General features: G+C 32.9%; 1 protein-coding gene across 1 annotated transcript in view; it reads right to left on the reverse strand.

Annotated features, from left to right (window-relative positions):
• Positions 1–533: 533 nt before the first annotated feature.
• LOC118761983 (WASH complex subunit 1-like) overlaps positions 534–27065 on the reverse strand; it is an 81787-nt gene continuing 55255 nt past the window's right edge. Inside the window, exons 2-3 of the mRNA XM_036500178.1 lie at positions 795–958; positions 534–747 (exon numbers count right to left, since the gene is read on the reverse strand). Coding sequence (XP_036356071.1) covers positions 534–747; positions 795–958 — 378 coding nt within the window. The remainder of the gene's footprint in view (positions 748–794; positions 959–27065) is intronic.

The raw sequence follows: 27065 nt of genomic DNA on the forward strand, positions 1-27065 counted from the left end.
ATACTTCTTTGACTTTGGAGGCTCTACATAGTCCTCTCCCTTCCCTTTTAGAGACTCTCCTCTTCTTTTTAACACTTTTTTGAGTTGTGACAATATATCAATTTTTTCCTCATCCTTTTTTGGTTCAATCTCAGTTTTTGTTTCATTTTCTTTTCTTTTTCGGAATTTAAACTGATTTATCCCTCCCGCGTCTAGAATTGAGTCAAGCAGAGCCTTCAGTTTCGTTCTCCCGAAGGCTTCAGAGTGACCTCGATAGGTTTTTGTCATCTTCGACTACAAAATTTTCCTCAATCTCATTTTTTGATGACAAAGTCGTGTTTTCCTCTACAATTTCAGTTTTTGGAAAAATGTTGGATTCGGGATGCGAAGTCTCGACCTTGGGTGGTGTGGAGACTACGGGGTCCTCGGTCAATTCAGAATCAAGATCCGGTAAATCCACGGTGATTTCGGTCAAAATAATCGACGGAGCAATCCCCGTTTCTTTTTAGGGAGATAATTCAAATCACTCACAATCCTGAAATAAAAAATTGAGTTTAACCAGAAAGCACGGGAAGACTTTCGGGGACCTTGATTTGAGGTACATCACCCAAAATAGGATTGTAGTCAAAATTTAAACGCTGGAAAGCATCGAATTGATGGCCCAAAGTCACGGTCTCCGGTGCCTTGGCTGGCTCATGTCTTTTTTCATGTGGTTTTGTAATTTTTGAAACAACGTTGAGAGGATCAACAAAAGAATAGTTTTTAAATCTATTTATTAAAATAAAAAATTAATAATAAATATAAAAATAAATTACGCATTTATATTTGTATTATATATAAGAAAATTTCCAGTGCTTTTCAAATTGTTCGGAGGCCTGCCAATTCCCTCATGAAATGGTGTCTTTTCCTTGTCTTTTAGTAAATCAAAAGAGGCTGGAACAATTGTAGTATTTTTAGATTGGGAAATTAAATCTAAATTCTAATTAATTAAAATAAATTTATTTTTTTTAAATTTATAATAGATATTTAAATAAAATACTTCGATAGTTTGTAGTGGAGTTTGGTTTCATTTTTAAAATTTGGTCTCACTAGGAGGTCATTTCTTGTAAATTTTATTGTCTGAGGCAAATTGAAAGGAGAATAAATCCTTATTGCCTTGCCCGATTTGTCCAGTTTTTTGATTTTTTGCTCAACAATTGAAATTCTGGACTTTATGGAGGACAATCTGTCCTTTCTAACATCTATCTATTGCTTTAATCGTTACATATTTATACATTTTGATTTATTTTTTGAATAAAATGTCTAAAATCTTGTTGGAACTTTTCTAATATTAGCAATGATTGAATAATCTTTTCCTCGTCTGGAATACAAGGAGAATTATCGGTATAACAGACTGCTCAATGCTCATGATTAAATTACTCACTAGAGTAAGGGGACCACAATAAATTATGTCTTCTTTTATTATAATTTAAATATACTAATTAATTATTTAAAATTAAATTAATTATATCAATAAAATAAAAATTTATAAAGTCATTCCTAATCGTTAGTTAATCTATATAATAAAAGTTAAAAGGACTAAAGTTATAAATAATTTGTCACATTATAATTATATATATATTTAATTAATTTTAAAATATCTAATATAATAAAAATATATATAATTTATGCACTTGTTGTGGTTATTTAATTAATGGAGTCATTACTATCTAAAACAGCACATGCTAATTGGATAGAAGACCTGAAAGTAGGCGAACTAGTAAAAATAAAAGTATAAAAAATATATATTTCAATTTAGGGCAACTTCTTTAAAACAATGGGTTATTCAAAAAATAGTAAACATTACTTATTCCCCGAGGAAATACTATATCTTACCAACAAGGGCTCACTAACATGTCTAAAAGACGGCCAAATACTACAGGCCGATGACCTGTCCCTTATAGTTGATGGACTATTGGGGAGTAATGTCATGACTGTATACTCCAATTTAACACAACTGGGCTATGTACTACGTCGTAATACTACTCCTTGTCAATATTCCATTTTTGATGTCTATTTACCCTCTTGTGTTAAGACTTTTAAAAAATCTAATCCCACATCACCACAATATCATTTATTTGTAACAAGGTATTTTATTTTTAAATTAATTTAAATATTATATATATATAATTTTAAACAGTATTTTTAGTGGTGAAAATAACTTGATGCAGCTTAGAGATTCTTATACCCGTATTTTTGGTTCCCGGGCTTTAATAATCGCTACAACGGCGGGGAAATAATATCTGTTATATAAAAATTGAAGATTTTTAACAAAATGTTAGTAAAATTAAATTAAAAAACTTATATATTATTTTTTAATTGAGAAATGAGCATTCTATATCCAGCAATCCACCTACTGACCTGAATTTATTACGTAATAAAATGAACCTCTTTAATGTGGTCAACCGCCATAATCTTGCATATATTTTCGGCGCCAAAATAGTCAGGTTTGAGCAAGCACGTGGTCAGTTGAACCAAATAGTCCTTTATTTCTACTGATAGTAAATTTCCTTCCCATGCCTCGTTAAGAATGTCAATTCTTTTACCAATCACAGCCTCCTTTGGAATAATTATTTGTTTAAACAACTTTAACAAGGCCTGATATTATTTTTTGAGAATTGTTGATTACGTAAGACTGTTTTCCCAAATCTTCATTTTTATCGAATTTTGGCTTTGAGGTTGTTGAATTTGAGGCTGTGCTGGATGAGTCTGATCCAGAGGTTGTGTACATGTATGACATCTTAGGAGGGTCATTCCAACCACGTTTATTTGTGGTTATTACTAATTAATTATATTTTATTATAAATTACTATTTTCTGTGGTAATTGGGTCAGAACTATGTTGACCTGACATGCACAACAAGGTGCTGAGTATTAGTCTTTTATTATTTTTATTATTTCTAAAATATTATTTATATTAATATATTTATAAATAATTATAAATATTTAGCTTTATATTATAGTTTAATTTAGAAATAAGAATTTTGTATATTGATAGTTGTTTTTATTATACATTTTTGATATAAAAAATAGAAACTATATTAATTTAAAATTTATTATATTTTATAAAATATTATATTTTATATTCTATTTGTTAATTAAATAAATAAAATGAACAATGTAATGAAAATAGAATTAATTTATCTAATTCTAAACTAAACGAAATTCCAAAAGAACTCCTAAATATAAAAAACATAAAAGTAATTATATTAAAATAATTAAGTTCTTAAATCTATCAAAAAACAATCTAAAAATATTACCAAATTCATTTTTTGATTCCCTCCAAAAAGCTCTTTGGATTGATCTTCGCGCCAATCAAATAACTCAACTACCTTTGGTCCAATCGCCAAAAGAGTGTGACCTCAACACACTCCTTCTCGACCGAAACGTCCTGACTTCAATTCCAAACTCATACGGTTTTTTTACATCAAAAAACAGACAGGATTTTTACCGAATTTAAAAAATTTGAGTCTTAGATCAAACCCACTGGACTCAGATTTTAAAAAAATATATTCTTCAGGTTTAGACAGTTTTTTGAAACATTTAAAAAACGAAATCCACCAAAATACCCAAATTCCAATAAAAATTGGTAAAAATTTAGTTTTCCATGAATTTTAAGTGAAAAAATCAAAAATTATAAATAAAAATAAACCAAAAATTGTTTTCCGACGATCTAAAAATTGTGACTCAGAAAAAATTAGATCGTTTAAAGTTGTTTTTATTTATAATCTTCAGTGTATGTCGAGCTCTGGTTGATTGGAGAGAAAAGACCAAAATAATTAACCAACAAAAAATATTTGATATTCAAATTGGAAAAATAAGTTTATTTTATTATTTATTAATATATTTAATTAAAATAAATTAATTTTAAGAAATTAATAATTCTATTAAAAATGCACCTTTTGGAGTTGATGTGACTCGTATTCCTACTTCTATGGAAAATGAGATTGTAGACATAAAAATTGACTTTTAGGCCAAGAACAGTCCCTTAGACCAGATTGTGGCTAAAAAAAATTTTTCGGCTTTTGATTTGATGGAAAATGAAAGAAAAAGGCGGGAAATTTTTATCATTTTTTAGGGCTGAAGATGTGGCACAGATTACAGAGGAACTTCGTGAATTTAATAACAAAATAATAAATAAAAGGCATTCTAACGTGTATGAATCTTTGAATGAGGCAAAGAAAGATTTAAATATTGTATTAAAATCTTAATTAATTATAGATAATGGAAATGAAGAATAAATTGAAAAAGAATTATTCAGAGTTAAAGAATATTAGAATTATACAACAAGAAAATAAATTTGATTTATTTTAAAATAGTTTATTATAAATTTTATTATTTATTAATTAAAAATAATAAATTAAAATTTTTGTATTATAAAAAATATAGGGTTTCGGATCAATATAATAATTTTTCGAACCAATATAATAACTTTTCGAATCATATAATAATTTTTCGAACCAATATAATAATTTTTCGAATCATATAATAATTTTCGAATCAATATAATAATTTTTCGAATCAATATAATAATTTTTCGAATCAATATAATAATTTTTTACAATTTAAATTTTATTGACCTGAATTTACTGTTAATGGATTCACATAATCAAAATGCTTCTGAATATTCAATCGAACCAGCGATGGTTCGCCGACAAATAATATCTAATGATGTGAGAGAAAGTATAATAAACAAATCTTTGGATGGATATTCAACCAAAGATATTGCTCAACTGTTCAACAAGAAATATCAAACCGTTAACAGTATTTTGAAAAAGTTCTTTAAAACGGGGGAAGTTATTCCATCTAAACGTGGTGGAGATAGAAGGTCTAAGCTAACAGACGAAATGAAACAAGAATTAGTTGAATATGTTGATGAAGATTGCACCAGATCTTTGAAGGATTTGAGCGAATGGATATTTTTCAAATTTAATTTGAAATTATCACTGAGCACCGTCGCCAAGGCTTTAAATTCTTTTCATTATACTCTTAAAAGAGTTACATTAATACCAGAAAGAAGAAACTCAGTTTCAACTATAGAAAGCAGAAGACAATATGCAACAGATTTCAGAAATTTGGAAGCTTTGCATAATGATAAAGCTTTAATATTTTTGGATGAAGTTGGCTTTAAGGTCGTTCGTTACAAGACCTTCTCGAGGAAGAAGTAAAGCTGGACATTCGGCATATTTATCAGTTTCGGCATCCCGCAGTCGAAACATATCGGTGGTAGCTGCAATGAATAAATATGGGATGTTATTCCATAAAATTCATGATAAGGCAGTTAACGGGGAAGATTTCAAAACCGTTTTACTGGAAATAAAAGCATTATGTTTATCGAAAGATATTACTAATCCTATTTTTATTATAGATAATGCGAGGATTCATCACTACCGTGGACTGGAAAATGATACTGAAGTATCAACTATAATCAGGAAATTTTTGCCACCATACTGTCCATTTTTAAATCCTATTGAAAATGTTTTTTCAGTATGGAAAAACTTAGTAGTCCGTGGTAATGCCAAGAATGAAAAAGATCTTAGATGCCTAATTACATCTAAATTCAACGAAATAACAAGTGAACATTGCGGATCCTTCTACAGAAAGATGTTAACGTATTTGAATAGATGCTCAAATTCTGAAGTGATTCAAGAATAACGATAATTTACTCTTTTTGATCTTTTTTTCTTTGAATTTCTTTGAATTTAAAAATTATTATATTGATTCGAAAAATTATTATATTGATTCGAAAAATTATTATATTGATTCGAAAAATTATTATATTGATTCGAAAAATTATTATATTGGTTCGAAAAATTATTATATTGGTTCGAACAATTATTATATGATTCGAAAAATTATTATATTGATTCGAAAACCCTATAATTTTAAATGAAATTTTTTAGTGAAAACGATTATAACTAAATCAACACAAAAATCTTATTATTGCGAATAAATAATTTACTGACAAAAATTTAATTTAAAAAATATTTATAAAAAATATTTTAATTGTTTAAATTTAATTTTATTAATTTTATTGTCATATGGGGGAGTGTGGATATGAATGTTAGTATATTAAATAATAATTTTTTAAGATTTGGACCATCCTGCTGATATTCAGTATTAAATATTAAATTAATAAATATAGAATCCATTCCTGTATAAATTTAAACATGAAATTTTTAGGGTCTCCAAATATCGAAGAAGCCTTTGAATTGGCATTTTTATTTTTTTAATCTTAGGCTGCTCTCGGAATGTACGGATATATGACAAATATAAATAAAGTTGAATTTAAAAATTATTTTGATTTTACCATTGAAGGTTTTTTGTGGTTATTTTTAACGTAGGACACGATTTATATTCTTTACTTTACAATTTTCTGGATGAAATAATTTTTATATTTTCCTGCGGTCAATATTTTGTCGCAAATGTATTTTTTGGTTATTTTTTAAATATTTAGGATATAAATATTACTCAATTTGGTCAAAATTGTGATGGAGGATGGTCTTTGGAATGTAGATTGTAAGATTTGTGGTTTTTTGATTCATTTATAGAAAAGGAGAAGAGTTTGATTTGAAAAAACACGAACAAGTTTTAAATAATATTTTTTATTTTTTGGGTACGGAGATCAAGGCTGTTACTTACCATTGTATGAATATTGTTACAACTAGTAATCGTACTGACATTTTTTTTATTGTCGATATTTAAATAAATCAGTTTTTTAATATATTTTTTAATAATTTCGATTATTGGGTGTGTCTTGACTTGTTATTTTATTTCCAAAAACATGAGTTGTGGTGCAGGCAGTTTTTAATTAATTAGCCGTTTTGGTTGTGAATATTTTTCTTATTTTTATTAATTTCTGGATTTATGAGTGGAATAGAAATGATAGATTTACCTATTTATATGATTATACTTTTGCAAGGACGATAGACTATTTATGACTAATTATCGTAACTGATAATTTAAAAATCAGTATTCACCAGTGTGCGCAAGATACCCTCTGGTACAGCCAGCTGGTTTCTTGGAAGTCATTTGTCTTCTTTTCAATGAGTTTCGCGATCGACGAAAAAATCCTCATCCACTCGGGGCTATTTATGTTGTTTATAATTAACGTTGAGAACATTTAAATCCCACATGTTTGAAAATAAAATACCACATTTTGGAAATTCAGTAAAGTTTTTAAAAATCTAAAGACGTTTAGAAAAAATGGAAATTTCAAAAAACAGTAATTTAGAAAAGTGAGGTAGAAAAGTGATTTCAAGGTGTTGCATACTTCTTTGAAAAGTGATTTTAAGTTAAAAAGTGAACAAATTCAAATCTTAATAAATTTTTTAAAACCTATCAATCTACTATAAACATTAATTAATGTTAAAATCTATTTATGTAAACTTCTATAGATCTACAAGATCTAGTTGACACTTTTTATTCGGAGAAGACGGAAAAATATGATGCTTCATATCACCAACTTACATTAAAAATTAAAAAAATTAGGTATTTGTAACAGTTATATATGTCACAATTTCTAATGACTTTTCTGATAATGTCATTTTAATAAGGTATGTTTAAGACATCCGGTCCCGCAGTGATGACACTGATGACAGCGTCACTCGTCAATCCGGGTGCATATTGGATGCATGGAACCTTCAGCCGAAGTGATAGCGGTGGGGTCGCAAATCAACATTTAGAATTAAAAAAAATATTTTTAAACAAAACTTTTTTTTATTTAGAAATTTTAATGACTGCCTTGTGCCTGATGAGAATTTGTTAGTTTCTTTATGCCAGCTTAAGTCTCAAATCTTCTCTATTCACAATTTGTAATTTATTTATTTTTTAGGTCTAAATATTGTACTAAATCTTTTTCAGCTAGATATGTTGAAGGAAATGCTATTATAATCGTTTCAACTTCATTCCACAATTGAGGATATTTTTTTCTATATGTAATCCAGAATTGTTGATATCCATGTTTGTTAAAAATGACTTTCGCTTCAAAATCATATTATCTGTTCAGAATCACAATCAACCATTAAATTCAGCAATTCTAATATTAAAGACTTTCGAATAGTATGGAAACTGGTGTTTTTTACAAGGCGATTCCTTCTAAAAATGTGTGCACTAAATCGAGGCCTGGAATAAAGTTGTCGAAGGATCGATTTTCTTTACTATTATGCGGAAATTGTTCTGGTTCAGACAAAACATGCCCTGTATTGATAGGAAGATTCAAAAATCCAAGGTGCTTTAAAATTTTCAACATTGGAAAATATGTTACCTACACTCATTCCAATAAGGCATGAATGAACCGTGAAATTTTTAACAAGTTGCTCAGTGAATTTGATTGTGAATTTGCAAAAAAAAAAAGAAAAATTCTACTTGCAATAGATAGTTGATCACGAGAATATTATGCCAATTGTGGAAATGTTAAGAAAATTAATTAAAAAACATAAAATTTCTGATTTTTTTGAATATAAATAATTTTTCCGCCGATTTTGGAATGGTGAATGCAAAAGGTCTGAACCCCTATTCGTGCCGCCGGAGCGCAGGCCGTTCGCCTTGTTACAGGGTATTCAATGCTGCTGGTTTCCCGAATTTACTTAAAGCAGTCGGTCTGGACAAGGGGGACGGCAAGCGCACCGATGTGATGACAACCTTCCCATTCCGAAACGGCAAATGCCTGATATGCGACGCTACGTTCCTCTGGCATTTGAGACCTCCGTAGCCTTCAGTCTGCAAACATCCAAGTTCTTGTAGGATGTCGGCCTCCATATCGCTCTGAGAAACATGAATTCTCTTGGCGAGACAGAGGATCTCGGTTACAATCATGCGCGGCTATCCGTTTGGCCTGGCCTAACCGTTTCCTCCCGTACTTGTTTATTTTTATGAATAAAATTATTATATTGGTATATTTGAAGTTTCAATTACACACACTGCATCACAGAAACCAATTTCCTCTATCGAATTTATGTTTGTTGAATCATCATATTGTTCTAGTGGAACTGAGAATTTTAAGATATTGCATTTCTTTAACAATTTGGCAAATGATCTACCTTCTCAATATGAAAAATTGTCGCTACATAAGGATTCGAAAGTATTATGTCACTAGCCTAAGCCGTTACCGAGCCTAAGTGTATACGCCTATGCACTTGGAAAAAAATCAACAAAATATTCGAATTCTATGTTAAAATCAATTTTGTCAAAATAAATATTATAGAATGACAAATACCTCGGGAGGGAATTTTATGTAAATATATTCGATGATAAAATTTCAAATTCTTTAAAAAAATTTCTTAATAAAAAAATATTTTAAGATTTTCATTGCAGAAATTTAGGTAAGACAGACGTTTATTTATAGCAGAAATGTATTTTAATTTGCAAATTCTGTCTTTTGAATGTTCTATCTGCACATTTTTGAAGGAAATTTATGTTTAGCTACAACATTATTGTTTTAAACATCAAATAATCATGGTTCGTCGATTTATAAATTCTTCCCCGTTTATTCGGATATTTATTAGCAGACAATCAAGACAATTTATGTTATCTCCAGTTGATCTCCCTCTATTGTGAGAGGCAACGCATCGTCAATAATGTTGGCGGGGTCCACTTCGGATGGATGGCTTGGTTAACTTTTAGTAAATTACAATTATACATTTTTAAATCAATATTACAGTATTTGCGAAAAAAAATCATGTTATTTATTTTTTTAATTCTTTTCATAAGAGTTTCCTCGTGGTTACATCGTCTATTTGAACTTTTACCATATGATGCAGGAGTATTTCAGTTATTGTACAAAGTTCTCCGTATGGACTTTCGAATTTTTTGAGTGCAAGTGAGAGAGTGGTAGCATAGCCTTTTTGAATCCTTATCTACAATTTAGAATCGTTTGAGTTTACCTTATCTTAAATTTTAAATGAATGTTTTATTCGTAATTTTACAGTAAGTATCTTTCAAGCCACATGTTTTTGTGAATGATATGTATACAATGCGATTGTTTCTATATTCTTCCATTGATCAAAATAAACCTAGCTCCTAAACTGACACCTAACTTAATCCTAAACTTATTTTTTAAAATCAAGTTGTTAGCTTTTTTAATTTTAAGAAAATTTTTTAAAATCAAGATTTTAGTTTTTTTGATCTTGAGAAATGCAAATTTTCTACATTCTCCTTTTATTGTGAAATTTTTAGCCAGTTCATAAATAACAAAGTACGTAGTTACATTCAATTGCTTATATAAATTGCATTTTCTATTTCGCACTTTTGCATCTGGGTAATGACGAAGCAAAACACAATCGCCAATTTTGTTGGAGGTTTAGTAGCCATGTATCTTTGGCTTGACAAAAAAACATATTTCTTTATAATTTTTTGAATTTCTTTTCTCGTTAGGTTGTACATTTCTTTGTTTGAAAGGCTGTAAAGTCTGTATCTTCCAAAATAGTCATAATTGTGTTTAGCCTACTTTTTGATCAGGAACTCCAGTTACCTCAATTTTTAAAATTTTTAATTCTGCCTGATCAGAAATAAAAAATCTAAGCCTGAATCCATTTTTTAGGTAAAATTGTTTTTATTCTCAAATTCAAAAGATTCGGATAATTTTGTGTTTCTCTCTATAGTTCGAATATGTTTTAATTGGCTAAATCCTTTCTCGACTAAATAAGGTGGAAAACATTATAACATCGAGATTATCTCATTCTAAAGAATTGGAAATTTTCTTATATATGTATTTTCCAAAAATTGGAGATTTCATAACTTTCAAATCCGAATTCATATATTTCGTCATTTTTAAAAGAATTAATTTTTTTCGCAAGATATGGTTCTCTGCTATATTAACAATAAATGGATTGATTATTGATTATACAAAATTATATTTGAATATTCACAATATTTGTGATAACTGGCGTTATTTAAATGATTTTTTGCTTTTTATTAATTAATCTTTGATTAATTTTGTGCAACCATTCATTAAATATAGTGACATCATCCATGAATTTCCTGAAGATTTTTAAATAACTTCATTAACTTCTGGATTAAAGTTTTTCAGACATTTCGGAGATTTATATTTCCCAAATAAAAGAAACATTTTTTACTCACGGAATTGCAACAAAATAAAACAGTCATTTTTCCTTTACTTTCTTGAACCAACGACATGTATAACTAAAGCTAAATATTAATTTTGATTTAAGAAGTTTGAAATACGATCCCGTTTCGTCACAATTAAACACGTTCGTAGGTCCATAAGTTCGAAATAATAATCATACTGGTCAAAAAAGGAACGCAACAATGACCTGTCAGAAGATTTTGATCAATTATTCTCAAACCGACAAAGAGTAAAATCACATGAATTCTGAAAATATACACTCAGAGTGACCTTAAAGAATGAAATGAGAGTTTGGCTGTGTTTTTTCGACAAAATGGATTCCCCGCTTTCGTGGGTAATAATGACTTTGACTGGCTATCAAAACCACGGAGTCATAGACTGTGGAAATATGATTCTCGAATCTGCTTTTTTCTCGAATCCGCTCCTCAAGTATTATGAAAAATAATTTTTTAAATTAACATTTTAAAATTTTCATTACACGTTAAATTGTATTTTTATAATGCGTCGTTGTTTTAGACTTTCTATCAACGAAAAAATTTTTATACTACGTTATATTTCTGACAATCCATTTGTTTCTGCACCTCAAATTTCCAGGATTTTATCTTCACGATTAAAAAAGAAAATTTCTCCGAGAACAATAAACGAACTTAAATCAAAATCGGACCTTTTGAATAGGACTGATATCAAAAAATTAAACATAACGAGAATTCCAAAACTCAAATTTAATGAAATTGATGTAGCGATGATAACATGGATTGACTTAATGGAATCTAGTGGAGCAATTCTGGGTCAAGATGATACAAATATTAACACCACTGCCCGAGCAAGATGTATTTAGCTGGAAAAACAGAAATCCGGAGTATTTGAAACAAACAAAGACACCCTCCAAGAAAACGCCATATTCCCCGTTTTGTTCATCACATATCTGGAGGAATCGCTACGAGAGAATAATAAATCACGACAACAGACCACCAATTAGAAGGTATTGAGGATAAATTAGCCAACACATTTGGAAAAAATTCTAAAATTAACGCTAAAAATAGAATATAAAATAGTAGGCGATGCAAACAACACAAGGAAAAATGGAGGCATACAAAGAAACTTGGCACTCTATTGGGAAATACAGAGGGCATACTAAGAAAAAAACACTTTTTAGGTAAAAAAATCTCTACTTTTTAAGATAAAAGTATACAATATGTCCGTAAAGCTAGTCTTAGTGTACAACTTCTCTACCTGAGCACTCATAATTCATGAAATGGAACTCTAAGATTATATAATAGAATGGAACTCAAATACAATTTAAGATAATAGGACTCGAGCAAGTGCCCACACAACTCAGTCCTGACTTACGAGTGACATCCCTCAAGCACGTCTACTAATCCTCAATTGATAGTTTTAATAGAATAAGCAGTATAGCCCAGTTGGCCACATACCTCAGGAAAATATTTCTTCGTAATATTTCAATATCCGACCTCACTCAAATTCTTCACCTCCGAGGACTCCCCAATCTCGAGAAGTTGTCCCTCCTGGGTATATTCCCCTGCTTATTCTATTAAAACTATCAATTGAGATCCTTGTGCCGAGGAAAGGCTGTATCGAGCCACTGTGATCCGCAATCTCACTTCCTTGGTTCGACTGGACGATATAGGCAATTCTCCATCACATTGCTAGCCATTACCCCCATCGAGAAGACAATGGTAACTTGGTAGGCCTGTCCTATTCCGACACACCACTCATTCCATCCACTGACTCGACCGACTATCTCACGCTTAACCAAATTGAGCTGTGTTTGAATGATTTGACTGCCACTAAGCGCACAGCACTTTTTGTAGAGCCACCAAAGTAGTGTCGCAGGTCAGTGTTTTTATGGCTCAGTCGAACATTGACTTGTTGCTGACCGAGAACGAGACTTTCACCAAATATGCAAATCTTGAATTAAAACACAAACTAACTGGGTGTTAATAAACTGAGCATAGTTGTCTATAAAACTCGTATTTTGTTGATTAACAACTATTCCGAACATGCCTATTTGTTAGTCTATTTACAATAATAAATAAATGGGAAAACAACAAAATATATAGTCATATTGGCCGACCTAATCCACTGACAGTCCATTAGCCTGTGATGAGTGAAGTATATGCTCACTCGATCTCCCAGGCCCACCAGGACTAACCACCGTAGACCATTCCACTGTGCCGACCGTGCACTCACAATCCTCTCCTTCAACCTCTTCCTGATGACCACTTTGGGGATATTCAATATCTGCATGTACAACACGTCTATCAAGTCACCCACAGGAATGAGGTTAGATGCTGAGTGGAAGTAGATTGCTCGCGTGTGTCGACTCTGGTAATACACTACTCGCCCTAATTGAGTGACACACCCACAACGAAGGTGCACTTGGTATATCTACAGTTGGCACACTCATTTACACTGGTTTATGCCCCTTAAATATCCTGTCATTGTGCAAAATATGCAAATCGACCACCGAAAGAGGGCAGTTCTACAATTCACTCACCACGTCCGCTCACTTTTCCACTTTGAAAGTCCCTTACTCAACAAAGGACGGACTTGGGCTAAATATTCTCCGAATATTTGACTGTCTTCCACACCCCAGGTCCTCAAGGATGGTCATGTCCTTCCAAGGCAATGACCAATTCCTGGGCGGCCAACAGACGTCGCCAGTCCTGTATGGTGAGGCACACCAGTCATACTGAATGTGAGAGATGGGCTGTCGGATGTCAATTGGTAGAGAAGATTGTGCTGATTAATATTATTTTGCCCTGTAAAAGTGTGTTTGCACGAAACTGTTTTTCGATGAAGCCAATCCAGCGAACTTGGTCGGAAACTGAACAGGAGTAAAATAAATATTGATTATTGATCGTTAACTTTTGAGAATATTTTTGAATTTAATAAAATAAATAAATCTAGTGATGTGATAATCACGTTATAAACAATGGTGAGCGAGTGGGCCACTGGAAAGTGTCTTTGGAGTATTGGAGGGTTAATTGGAGGGGAGGAGACACGGCAGTCATATATATGGGAGTGTCCCCACATGTCCTCCCCGTCTGATGGTCGTAGGCTATGATCTGCTAGCCCTCCCTTTTCTTTTATATACCCTTGCCTCCTATTCGGTGAGTTTTGTTGATTTGTCTTGACCATTCGACTGGTTATCCTATGTTTGACTCATCTCTCTCACTTCTATTTGGATTGGTTAGGTATATTTGGTCTGTGATTTCCTACCCAGCATGAGTGACCCAGAACTGATCCAAATGACAAGGAGGGAGATCAGTTGGAGGGGCACTACTTGTGTTGTCGGTTCATTAGAGATGGGTACAACACAGCAGTTTAGTGTGGTGAATATAGCCAGGACAATGGTAGACTGCACTACAAACACTAACAGCATTCGATAATATCAAATAGCCACTTTAATCATTGATTGTGTGTTTAATAACCAATTGGAGAAATGGGCATTCACTGTCTGTACTCACAGGCTGCCCACTACTACGATCGAGTAACATGACTAAGGAGGCGATTGTGTTGTTTTTTGTCCCTCAATGGTAGGGAAAGCTTATTCTTTGCGAGTTCAGGTTTTCAGTAGACGGATTAGCTTTGAGAGGTCATCGACATGTGAGGATTGTCAATGGTTGTTCAACTATTCAATGTTGAAGTTGACGTTTCCTTCATATCCGAGAGGGAAAGTAACAGTCTAAACTTAATCAGCTTATCTTTCATAAAAATATGGCTATTCTGATGTCTTTGAGGTCAAGTAAAGTGACTGGTCGAACTAGGGTTTGTAAATTTGCTAGTAGAAATGTATATTCATCGATTGACTTTACGACAAAGTTTTATTAACGAAATTTATAAATCATTCAGAAAACGACCGTTACCATTTATTCCAGTTTATTCGAACGAGGAGATCACGTTTCTTTTTCTCTCCGTACCTGATAAGCCGATTCATTACATGTCATTAACAACTATTCATGTCAGTATTTGGAATATGTGGATTAATATGCAGTTGACAGAAATAATAATCAGACCACAAGAGCCTGTTATGAGTAGTTATGTCATAATAGGAGTAGTTAGCTCAACGCAAACATACTAAAGGGAAGGTGGAGCAAGACTGGCCATAGAGAGTAGACAACATTGCCAGTCCACTCAATGAACAACTCAGTGAAAAAGGACCGATTAGAAAAATCTAAATAAAAGATACAGATAATTATTTCAATAATAATTATAAACTATTTTTCATTAATTATTGTTTAATTATCTTAATTTTTAATGACGAACCTAATAGATTTTTAGACACGTTTTATTTAGTTTGTTGTACTGCTCTATTAATTAGCTTTGCTTTATTTTTTTGTATTAAATTGGATTCAGAAGGAATATTTCGTAATGAAGTTTCTTTTAGTGATTTAATTATCTGAAATTTCGTCATTTTTGTGATATTTTCCGATTTTATTCCTCTAATCTGTTTCTAATCTTTTCTTCAAATTATATATACAGTGGGCGCAAAAAAAATCCGGTTTTCTAATTTCTCTATTTTTTTATATTGTGCGATATAATATTTTTTTTTAATCTTAAATTTTAGTGAAAAGTAACTCTTATTTTTTTATTTTGATTATTTTCATTATTTTTTTCAAGAGATATTTCCAATTTAAATTTACAATGCGCAAAAAAAACCCGGTTTTTTAAAAAAATGTCAAATTAATATTTAATATGCCGTCCTTTAGCCATAAAAACATCGTACACCCTTCTCGGCATGCTGTTTATGAGTTTGTGTATTAGATCTTTCGGCATATTTTCCCAAATTTCTATAATTTTATCTTTCAGCTCATGCATATTTTTTGGAGGATTTTCGTACAATTTACTTTTAATATATGCCGAAAGATGTTCTATTGGATTTAAATCTGGCGATTGCGGTGCCCAATCCAATAGTTTGACGCTTCTTTCGGCAAAGAAATCTTTCGTGATCTTTGATGTGTGTGGAGGAGCCATGTCTTGTTGGAATATGAATTCATTCAAGCACATTTTCGCAGCGGACTCCCACAGATTATTTGATAATATGTTCACATAAGTTGCTGAGTTCATAGTTCCATTTATAAATACTAGATTGCCTACTCCATAATACCCGAAACATCCCCACACCATTATTTTTCCCCCTCCAAATTTAACAGTTGGAGATAAGTGCGATTTTTCTAGACGTGTGTTGTTTTTCCTATAACAAAATTCCTTTTTTTGTGATTAAAAATTTCGAAACAGCATTCATCACTAAAAATAGTTGATTTCCATGACGTCATATTCAGTGCGATAAATTTTTTTGACAAGGAATATCGTTTTTCGATATTAATTTTAGACAGATACGGTTTTTTTTGACACACACGTGAATATATTTCCTTTTGTTTCAGATAATTCCCAATTGTTCGTTTTGAGACGATTTTTCCTGTCAAAGAATGAAGATCCTTTGACAGGCAACGGGAAGATTTTTTCGGATTGTCAGAAACAAGCGTCAATAAAGTATTTATATCATCATTATTTAATGTCCTAGGTCTTCCAGAACCGGACAGTCTCTGTGTTGTTCCATATTTTTTGTATTTACGTATGTAATCTCCCACTGTTGATCTGGGAATTTCTACTTCTTCTGAAATTTGTTTATATGTCCAATTAAGGAAATAAAGTTGAATAATTTGTCCTTTCACAATTTCTGAAATACACGACATCCAACAACAACAAAAATGACAACAATTTCAAATTTTTGAGAATAAAAGACTCAATAATTAAAAAAACCGAGTTTTTTTTGCGCATTTTAAAATTAAATTCAAGATATCTCTATGAAAAATAAAAAAATACTTTTTTTTTTTTTTTTTTAATACCAAAGTCAAATTTTTAAACAATATTAGAATCAACAAACTAATAAATTCTCCCAGCGAGACGGAGGGAACAGCTGTTGCCACGCATGACAGCCAGCAGGATCCTCTGAATGAGGAAAGTAAATTCCCTAGGGTCCTTGGACCGCGAAGAACAAAGATGTCCCAATTTCTTTAGGGAAGTGAGGGTCCCGGAGCCAAAGACGCCGGAAGTCTCGACAACGATTGGCCAAAACCAAAGTCATCCATCAAAGACTGATATTTCCGGCACTTCGAAAGCTCAGCCTTATTAGCACGAGACCCAGCAAGAGAGGCCGATTCGTTGATGAAAGACTTTGAGAAGGTATCCACACAAGTGGAATCCCAGACCAAAGGTCTCCCAGAATAAAACGAGAACAACGTAGAGCCGTCCGGCCTTTTCCCGTCACCACGGTCGAGACCCTTAGGCTCAAGGACAGAAGGGTAGCCGGCCTTTTCGAGTGAGTCGAGAATGATTCTGTTAATCGCCGAATGCGTGGAATACGACCCGCGCTTTTCTTGCAGGAGAGGGCATGGAGCCCGTATACGTCCATAGTAGATCCGCACCGGCAGGGGTGGGGACTACAGATCGGAAGTCCGAGGCGGAGGCAAATGCCAAAACGGAGGGCGTCGGAGTCAAATACTTAAAATTAAAAACATACTCGATTTACATTTCAAAATGATACTAAATTAAAAAAAATAATATAAAATTTATATTGAAAAATTCGAAAAATAAGAAACCGGATTTTTTTTGCGCCCACTGTATGTAGCCGAATTTGGACTTTCGGTCGAATAGTCGCCAGAATTCAAAAAATGAATGAATCTAGTATAAATTATTATTTTTATTAAATTTATATTTTTAATATATATAATTATTATTATTTAATAATAATAATATATATAATAAATATATTATCGAGATAGGTTGATGTGGGGTTACTTTTAATATTCTATTTAGTCTAATAAATGGAATGTCCAAAGACATGGTGACAAAGTAGAATAAATCTGTGGGCAAAATAGAAAGGATTTCCACCAAAAAATATTTAAATCAAGAAAACTTTAAAAAGTTTTGAAGATAAATAGTATTTTCTAGTCTGTTTATAGTCGTTCTAATATTAGTATATATAAATATACTATTAATATTCCATTTTGTATATATTCTAATCTTGGTTTTATATAAAACATGTCCACAAGGTAAATAAAATCGCAAAAATAGTCAGCAAAACACCAATTTTTCTCAAAAATTGTCCTTTTGATATACGTCCATTGAACTCCGCAATGTGAGGAAAAATGAATTGTAAAAATATGCCAACGAGACAACACAAAGCCATGAAAAATATAAATTTCCTATTATATTTGAAATATATTTTATTTATTAATTTAATATATAATTAATATATATACCTTCTCTATTAATAGTTTGATTATATTTCCATTTAAAACGAATTCCTTTTACTTTACTCACCTCAATCTCTATTTCAGGCTCACCTAAATATATATCGTTTAAATATTCCACTTTGATCTTCCTTTGAAGTCTCCGATCCATCGTCTTCAGACTCTTCATCCTTCATGATCAAGGCTTTGTAGTGTGCAGTTCTTTCCCTTAGTCTTTCCGCGAATATATGTATCCTTTTTTTGATTGTTTCTGGAAGGAAATCTGCTTCATTTTGTATTAATTCATCCTCAAATAAAACATGTTTTGACATTCACTATTAATATTAATTTGTATCTTATAATATATATAATTAATGTCTATTTGTTCTGATTTATTAATTCAGCTTGTTATTTTAAATCAATTTCCTTCATATTGATTTTTAATTACTATTTTTAAAATATATTCAAAAAATATACAATCTTAAATGTCATATAAACAACTTACTGGCACGTCGAATTACAGATGCCTAAAAAGTAAAAAATTAAAAAAATACATAAAATCATCATCAGAAATAGCCTCAAGAAAATCAAACGAATGTCTTCTGATATAATAATCAGTACTGGATAGAATCCCAGGTCATTTTATTAAAAAATCTAGGTTTCGAAAAAGTCACGTTTCTAATGGCTATCTTCAACTACTCGATCAACCAGAATGTGATTCCGTCATTCTGGAAACAGGCTCTAATAAGGCCGATACTGAAACCTGGAAGACCAAAAGACGATCTATATCCAAAATTCTCGAAAAATGGTTCTTGAAGAATAAAAGAGTTTTTGACGGAACTCATTTGTTCCAATTTTTCAAGCAAACTAAGACATCAAAAAACCGTGCTTTGCTTTGTAGGCATCCACAAAGCCTTTGACTCTGTCTTGTGAAAGCTCCCATCAAAAAATATTCCAAAACTCAAACTATAAACTTATTAACTTTCTAAGTGGAAGAAGGGAAGGGTGTGCCTCGGAGGCCTGAAGTCCGTCTCAACTCCTGCCCAACGGAGTACCTCTTTTTAACCATTTCATGGAAGATCTCCCGCCCTCCCTCGACAATAATAATATTGTTCTTTCATAAGCTAACTTGGATCGGCTCAATCTATGGATAACTCATAACCGGTCGATTTGAAGTTGAAAAATGTGTCAATACCCTTCAACAGAAGTCAGAAGGTTCTAGGAGTGATCCTCGACATACACCTCTTCTTCTCTCCGCACATAGACAACCTACTTCGTAAATGTGAGAAAAAACGAACGTGATCAGAAGCCTATCCGTTTATGGGAAAAACGATTCTCACTCGCTATTGGCAAATATTAATCGTCAATACTTTGAACCGTCCATTTCCTACGCCCGAGGACCACAGTTATCCAGGTCCAACAGAAGGCGAATCGTGGAGGCCCCAAAATGTTCACAAATTAACCGAACGTTGGTCGCACAGTAAAAAAATTTCCCAGACTGGCCCCTCTGGAGGACCTGATAAAGCAGAACTCCAGTTTGTTCACACAGTAAAAAACGCTGGTCTTGGTGTTTTAATTCTAATAATTTATTTATATGAATTTTAAAGAATTTTGAGAGAACTCCATCTTATGTCAAGACTACCGAAATAATTTTTAATCTTTTCAAAAATACCGATAATTAATTCATAGTTAAAAAAATTCAGTTTTTTACATGTACAGTCAACCCTTGTTAATCCGAAAAATTCAAACCGACTTTCCCTTTGAAGAAATCTAAAATTTATATGATTGTTAAATAAATAATCCAATTAGTGATCAAATTACTAATCTGCTTATAAACACAATTATTTCTTAAAAACAATTTGAATTGCATCAAATAAAGTGGTTGGGCTAATATCGTAACCCTCATCGACCTGGCCATCTTCAGCATTAAATATGATATCTTCAACACTGTATTCTTCTTAAAACAGTGCAATGATTTTATCAATGACTTTTTCTGTTTGAAGGATATCTTGAGGACCCTCCTCAGAGAAGCCGGGATCACCTGATTAATTAGTTTTATGTTTTGGACGGTGATCTTGGTTCTAATAATAATAATAATGCAATTAAACAAATAACTGGTCATCCAAGCTTTCGAATTTGCATAATAATGACAGTATTTTCAAACATTGAATCCTCTGAAACATTTTGGTTTCTTGCTGTATCCAATAAAAGTTATTCGAACTTTAGATTGTTTTACGCCTTTTCTTTGGCTTAATGAAATCGTTCTTGTAGGAAATGCTTGAAAAAAAGTCGCTTCATCCATATTTAGTATAACTTCTGGGTCAATTCCTGCCAATTTTTCAATCATTTTTTGTCTATGTGCTGAAAAATCAGCATCATTCATTAAATTTGCTTCTCCGTAAAATACTTTGAATTTCAAATTGAACCGATTTTGAATTTATACAACCATCCTTTGCTAAATTGCAGGTCTTCAATATTTAGATTTTGTCCAAATTCCTTAATTTCATCAGTCAGGTAGCCGTTAATAGCATCCATTCGAAATATCCATTCTATCAGTGAATTCTCAAACAGATAATGATTTTTAGAAGCTTTGAACTCTCACTATTTTTCCATTGTTCTTTATTTTTTAAAATTTCGAATAAAGTAGAATTTTCTAGGTCCAGGTTTAGTTCTCTTTTGATAATTCGAAACAATTCATTCAACGACATTTTCCTCCAATCCTTAATTTAACAAATCTGTTCTTTTAGATGAATTTTGGTCATTTTTCTAACCATAGAACTACAAAAAGCGTGGTGTTAATTAAATTTGAAAAAATTAATTAAAAAAATTAATCAATAAAATTATTTTTTTGATAATAATAAACAAAATTAATTCGAAATTATATTAATCCTAGCGTTCGGAAAACAAATTCCTATTTTGGAAAAGACAGTACAATTCTTGTGGCCAATTATTCTATTTGAAAAACGATTAGGGCCAAGTAGATATTTGATTTTAAACATAACCGAATAGTGATTTAAAATTTATTCGGCTATCAAATGTTTCCTTAGGTGACCTTAAATGACTAAATATGTAGGTATTGATAATTGCATATTTGAAAATATGAAATCCTGCGCTTGTAGGGTTTATATTTTTCGCAGAATACCCAAACTTCAAAAACAGCCAATCTTGAATTTATCTCGCTATTATAGAAACAACAACAACATAACACTTTCGAGATGCCAGGGGTCATAACAAGACTCGTGCCAGCCACACAATTTCGAGATCAAGGGAGAAAAGAGAGAGACTTAATTATTATTTTTTATTATAGGAACACAAAGTTTAATTCTCGAAAAATGTTCTATAAACACAACTTTTCTGAAACAAGACTGAACTCTGGAAATATTTCAGGCAAGCTGAATTGGTGGATTTGATTTGGGGTTTCCTTTTTCAAACACTGCAGGTTATGTATGGCTCGACTAATTAAACCCGCAACTCAGGCTAGCAGGTGACATTTTTTTATAGCCAGCTAGACTCAATTGCCTACTCATCGATCACTCATTACTACCCCTACAAAAATCAATCACAGGCTTGGTCTCGAACAGACGGAGACATTCGATATCCTCCATTATATTGCTGGCCTTGTTCGTTATTAGAAGCACGTAGAGTTCCTCGATTGGCTGATAGATGAGTATTGCTGCTGAAATTATCACCTATGATTACTGAATTAAAAACAGTACCATAACCAGACACGTCAACTAGAAATATTTAAATTTAGTATCAATTTAATTATTATTTAATAATTTATTTGTATAATAAAATATTATTTTATAAACACATGGAATCAAAATCTGCAGTAATGTCCAAACTTGAGGAAGAAGACACATCACCCCCGTCCCTGTCCACGAACACTCCTTCGCAAGTTCTTGCCCAAATAGGCTCAGCACTCAGTCCATTCGAAATAGAGCGAGAATTGTGGTAGCAGGACGTACTGCAGAACTTCTAAAAGGCCTACTGAGAGAATAACCTTCAGATTGGCAATATCGTAGACAGTATTGCTCGATAAACATATTTTGTACTTTTTCTGAGGCACCTGAGAATGAGGATGAATAGGGACATTGGTGAGAGGATTGTCACAGAGAGGGTATCCGCACATCTGCTGAATTGATCGCTCTTCTTCCACGTCCTTGTAGTAGTGCTTGTTTAGATGTGCCAGCTACGAGTATTCTTAGGGCAGTACGTTCGTGTTTAGTTGCTCTGGGGTTATATTCACGTTTAATAGGTCGATTACGGCTATCAGGGCTTCTTCTAATATTTTTCGTTCGAATATATATCCAGAATTCTCCAATGTCTAACTCCGTCATCTTTAATCATAAGGATCCATCATTAAATAGCGCAATAAGTTCTTCATTTTCTTTAATAGACAAGTTTTTGATTCAGAGACAATATGTATCTTAAATATTATTATTATTAGAACCAAGATCACCGTCCAAAACATAAAACTAATTAATCAGGTGATCCCGGCTTCTGTGAGGAGGGTCCTCAATATGTATCTTAAATATATTAAAAAACTAATAACCCAATCGAATTTTTCATTTAATATATAATAAAAAAATGATTATTTTAATTTTAGTAATTATTTTAATTTGTTTATGTTTTTAAATTAATTAGGAGAAAAAATTATTCAAATTTGTATTTGTCAGGCGGCACACCTTTTGACAACCTCTAGTCTAGAGCTTAGTAATGACCGATGACATCGTGTAGTGCTCATATTGGGACAAACAGGATTTATAAAAAAACACAATAAATTCAGGATTCGGTTCTTGAATCACGATGTTGACTATCAGTGCTCCAAATTCGATGCAGTACTCAGTAAACCACGTATTCAACTTGACGTTTTATTGCAGTGAATAAAAATAATCAAATGATTTATAAGATCAATCAAACACGGTATAACGTTGTCGACAGAATAATCTCCTTAATAAATCAATTGCCCAAAAGACGGTCGAATAGCTAATATCAATTTTTATACATAGTCTGTAACAGCAAAAAGGAATATTCTTAAAACACCATTTAAAATTAAATTTAAAATTGATTTGACGTATTAATTCATTCTTTTTCTTTTTGAGCCATTCCTTAGCTCTGTAACTGCAATCTCTTGTCGACCATCACCAATCTGATCCTCAGTCCAGGATTGTTGTTCCATGGGCACGATTTCGTCGTCCTCAAATTGTTGTAGAGATTTTCGTTTTGAGTTCCATTTTCCTAAAATTAATTTGGAGTCCCCATATTTTTTTCCCAATATTATAAGAGAATGAATAAGAAAATGGGAGTACATGTCTCAAAGTATGACTTGGATGTTGGAGATATTGTATTCTATTTTAATTATTTAAAAGGCTCGGATTCAAAAGGATTACGGGACGAATCCTTCGCTAAGATTAACAAGGTTCGAACAACCATATGGGGATCCAGTTACTATTGTTGCAAAATTGTCTAACAATTTTGTCAATTTAGAAAATAGAGATGGATCAGTAACAAGAATGCATTTGAAACGACTAAAAAAGTTAAAAAAGACTTAAGTTGATTATGGCAATAAAAATTATTCTTAAAAAAATTAAGTTAATCTTACATTGACATTGATTGATCGCATCTAGACATTGATTGACATTCAAATAATTAACTAAAATTATGCATTTTTAAAGATTTTTAAAATTTATAAAAACGTAATTACATAATAATTAACGTCATTAGAGTGATTTAAATATTTAAAATGAATATTATTTAATTTTAAATGGTGTTTTAAGAATATTCCTTTTTGCTATTACAGACTGTATGCATTTTAAACATTAAAAAAATTAAAAAACTGAGTTTAAATTGTAGAGAATATATCAATAATGTCCATGCCTTTTCCTGGCACGCCTCTGACTGGCAGGCATGGTCGTTCGATTCTTTTTCCACGCCTTTTTACGCGACTTTTTGTCAACCAACTTCCTCCTTTTAGGTTTCACATCCAAATGAGGCTCGTCATCCAAATCTCCACCACACTCCCCCATCACCACCAATTTCCCATCCTCCGTGACAGAAACAGCCGATTTCTCCCGGGTACTCACTCTAGCAACAGATTCTAACAAAATATACATTTACACATTACCCATGGTCTTCCCGATGGCAGAAGGATCTGCCAAATCTACAATGTCTCCATCATTCTTTCTTAGTCTGACCACTCCCCTCACACTCTTAGAGGACACACAAGTCTCATCACACGAGTCACTCAATCCACCCTCACTGCAAATAAATACGAGAAAACAACATTTGGCCATGGAGTGTCACGTCATCATCATTCTTTGTCTTTTTATTAGAACGAATTGATTTGGCAATATTCGACACAACCTTGTGGAACTCAACTGGGACTAGTTCCTTCAGTGAATCAAGACTACTCATAACAGACATGAAACAACCCAATCATTTTACACGCTTTGGTCAAAATTCGTATTCTTTTGATTCTGATCTTACTGGAACAGTCCAATCCAGCCACCCTCATCACAGCAGGAATCTACTCAATCAGACAACACAATACCATTCTATGAATTGAACAAACTACCACAACACAGTTGAAGTAAATCAACGTGGAGTGAAGCAATCCGAGACTTTCGAGTACAACACCCGACTGAGGATGTCCCAACAGTCTGATTCCATTATCTATGCACAATTCCACCATCTTCTCAGTGAATGTCACTATATCGGGCTCTTACAAAGCAATACTCGACTCTCGACCAATGAGGCCTCTCAGTGCTACCAATACTCGACATATAAGTGACCCATCTCCCACCAGTCCAAGCATCAATTTGGAGACCACTTTAGTAGTAGCCCCACAACAATCCATATCCACGCCAGTCCTCAGAATATATTGCCGGGCACCATTAATAAGCACGTGCGCCCCATCTCTTGCCTTCCTTCCTACTTCCCCTAACCCAATAATTCCTTCTGCGACCATTCCGTCCACAATTTGTTCAGAGTAACCTGCAAGCCGCGTAGAAACGAGAAGAAGACATCGAAATCGAGCCTTCAATACTTAAATACACTGCAAACAGCTTTTGATGAACTCAACGAAGAGTCCGCAGTGTCTCCAAACAGCAATTGGGAGAGTTCCCCCAGTCGGGAGGATATATCAGCCCCTCGATAGTGGAGAATGTCACCCAAAAGCACATACCCTCTCTTCTGGACACAATGGTCAATACAATGCCCACTCTACAATACACCCACTGCCCCACCTCCAATATTCTCACAATATATCCAAGCAGACCCCCAATCTGTTCATTTCCCAAATAAACAACTCCTGTTCTGCTCACACTCAACATTGCTCGTCTACTATAGTCAGCAAATCACTACAGCGATGGCATGTTACTCCTTATATTCATATCCACTGTTAGTTCACCCATTTTCCCAAGACCATCGAGTAAACCAGAGCAATGTCCTACAATGACAGACTGCCGTCTCACCTGCTCACCAAGTAGCCGATTACTCTCCCTAATAGTAGTGATGTACTCCATTTCCATATTCTTCCCTTCATTCGAATGTTCCAATCCCATCACTTTGTTGATGCAAAAAGACACGAATGTTTTGGTATATTTTCCCACTACTTGACGATCCTCCACTAAAAATGAGGATTCCCAGTGACTGACAATTCGGGGACGACAGGGCAGTATCAATGAGCTTCCGCAGTGCGCGGAGAGCCATCCCCACAAGCGAGGAGTCGGACACACACAGGGAATACAACCTCTGCATTATAAGATCAACACTCTGGAATAACACAGAAACACACATTTGATATATCCGTCGCCCCGTCGCAGAACGATGGCAAAAGTGCCCATATTTGAGTCAGGAGTGTCGACAATTTCTTAGCACACACTGATCTCCCATTTTGTTCTAGCAGGTTACACCTGTCCTGTATTTGGTCAATCAGAGGGAGAAATCGGCAGACAAAGTACTCCAGCGGCACATTTTTAATATTTTTGGCCAATAATGGGAGGATCCAGCCATGTGTCAAGTCCCCAAAGTCATTATTGGGAAAGAATTCCACTGCCAGTACAGACAGCACAAATTGAGGGCCCATTGATTTGACCGCAGCTCCAATTGTCCTGTCGATCTGTTCGGAATACTCGAAGCCATTCGTGGAACGAAGGTTGGCCAGACACGACAGCGACTAAAATATTGCAAAATTTCAACCGAAGTGAAAACATGAGGAAAAGAAGATCCAAATTTCTAGATTTTATTGGATGACAAATACAGAATAGATTTTTTCGAATACTTTAAATACGCATTCCAAGTTGTCTTTGGATTGTAAATTAATCGAGTTTTGCAGGTCCCCCACAAAATCTGCCACAACTGACCGCATTTTCTCATCCCATTTTTGTGAGTGACTCAAATTCTCCCCCGCACGATTCAGAAATTCCTGAAAATAACATAAATCACAACATTGATGGCTAAATCGACGATCTGGACGACCGCCCTATTGCCAGTCCTCAACCCGTCGACACACAAATCCAGCAGAATAGAACACGAATCGACATAGGCACAATAATCCAAACTACCCAATATAAATCATTTCTAACCCGCAAAGAGCACGACAAGCAAAGTCAAACATTTGAATAAAAGGCACAAAATGTACAACGTCGCCTACCGCAGGACGAAATTGTGAAGACAACTAAAACTGAGTAACAGCAATAC

This window comes from Octopus sinensis, unplaced genomic scaffold (assembly GCF_006345805.1).
Source record: "Octopus sinensis unplaced genomic scaffold, ASM634580v1 Contig18957, whole genome shotgun sequence".
Lineage (NCBI taxonomy): Eukaryota > Metazoa > Mollusca > Cephalopoda > Octopoda > Octopodidae > Octopus > Octopus sinensis.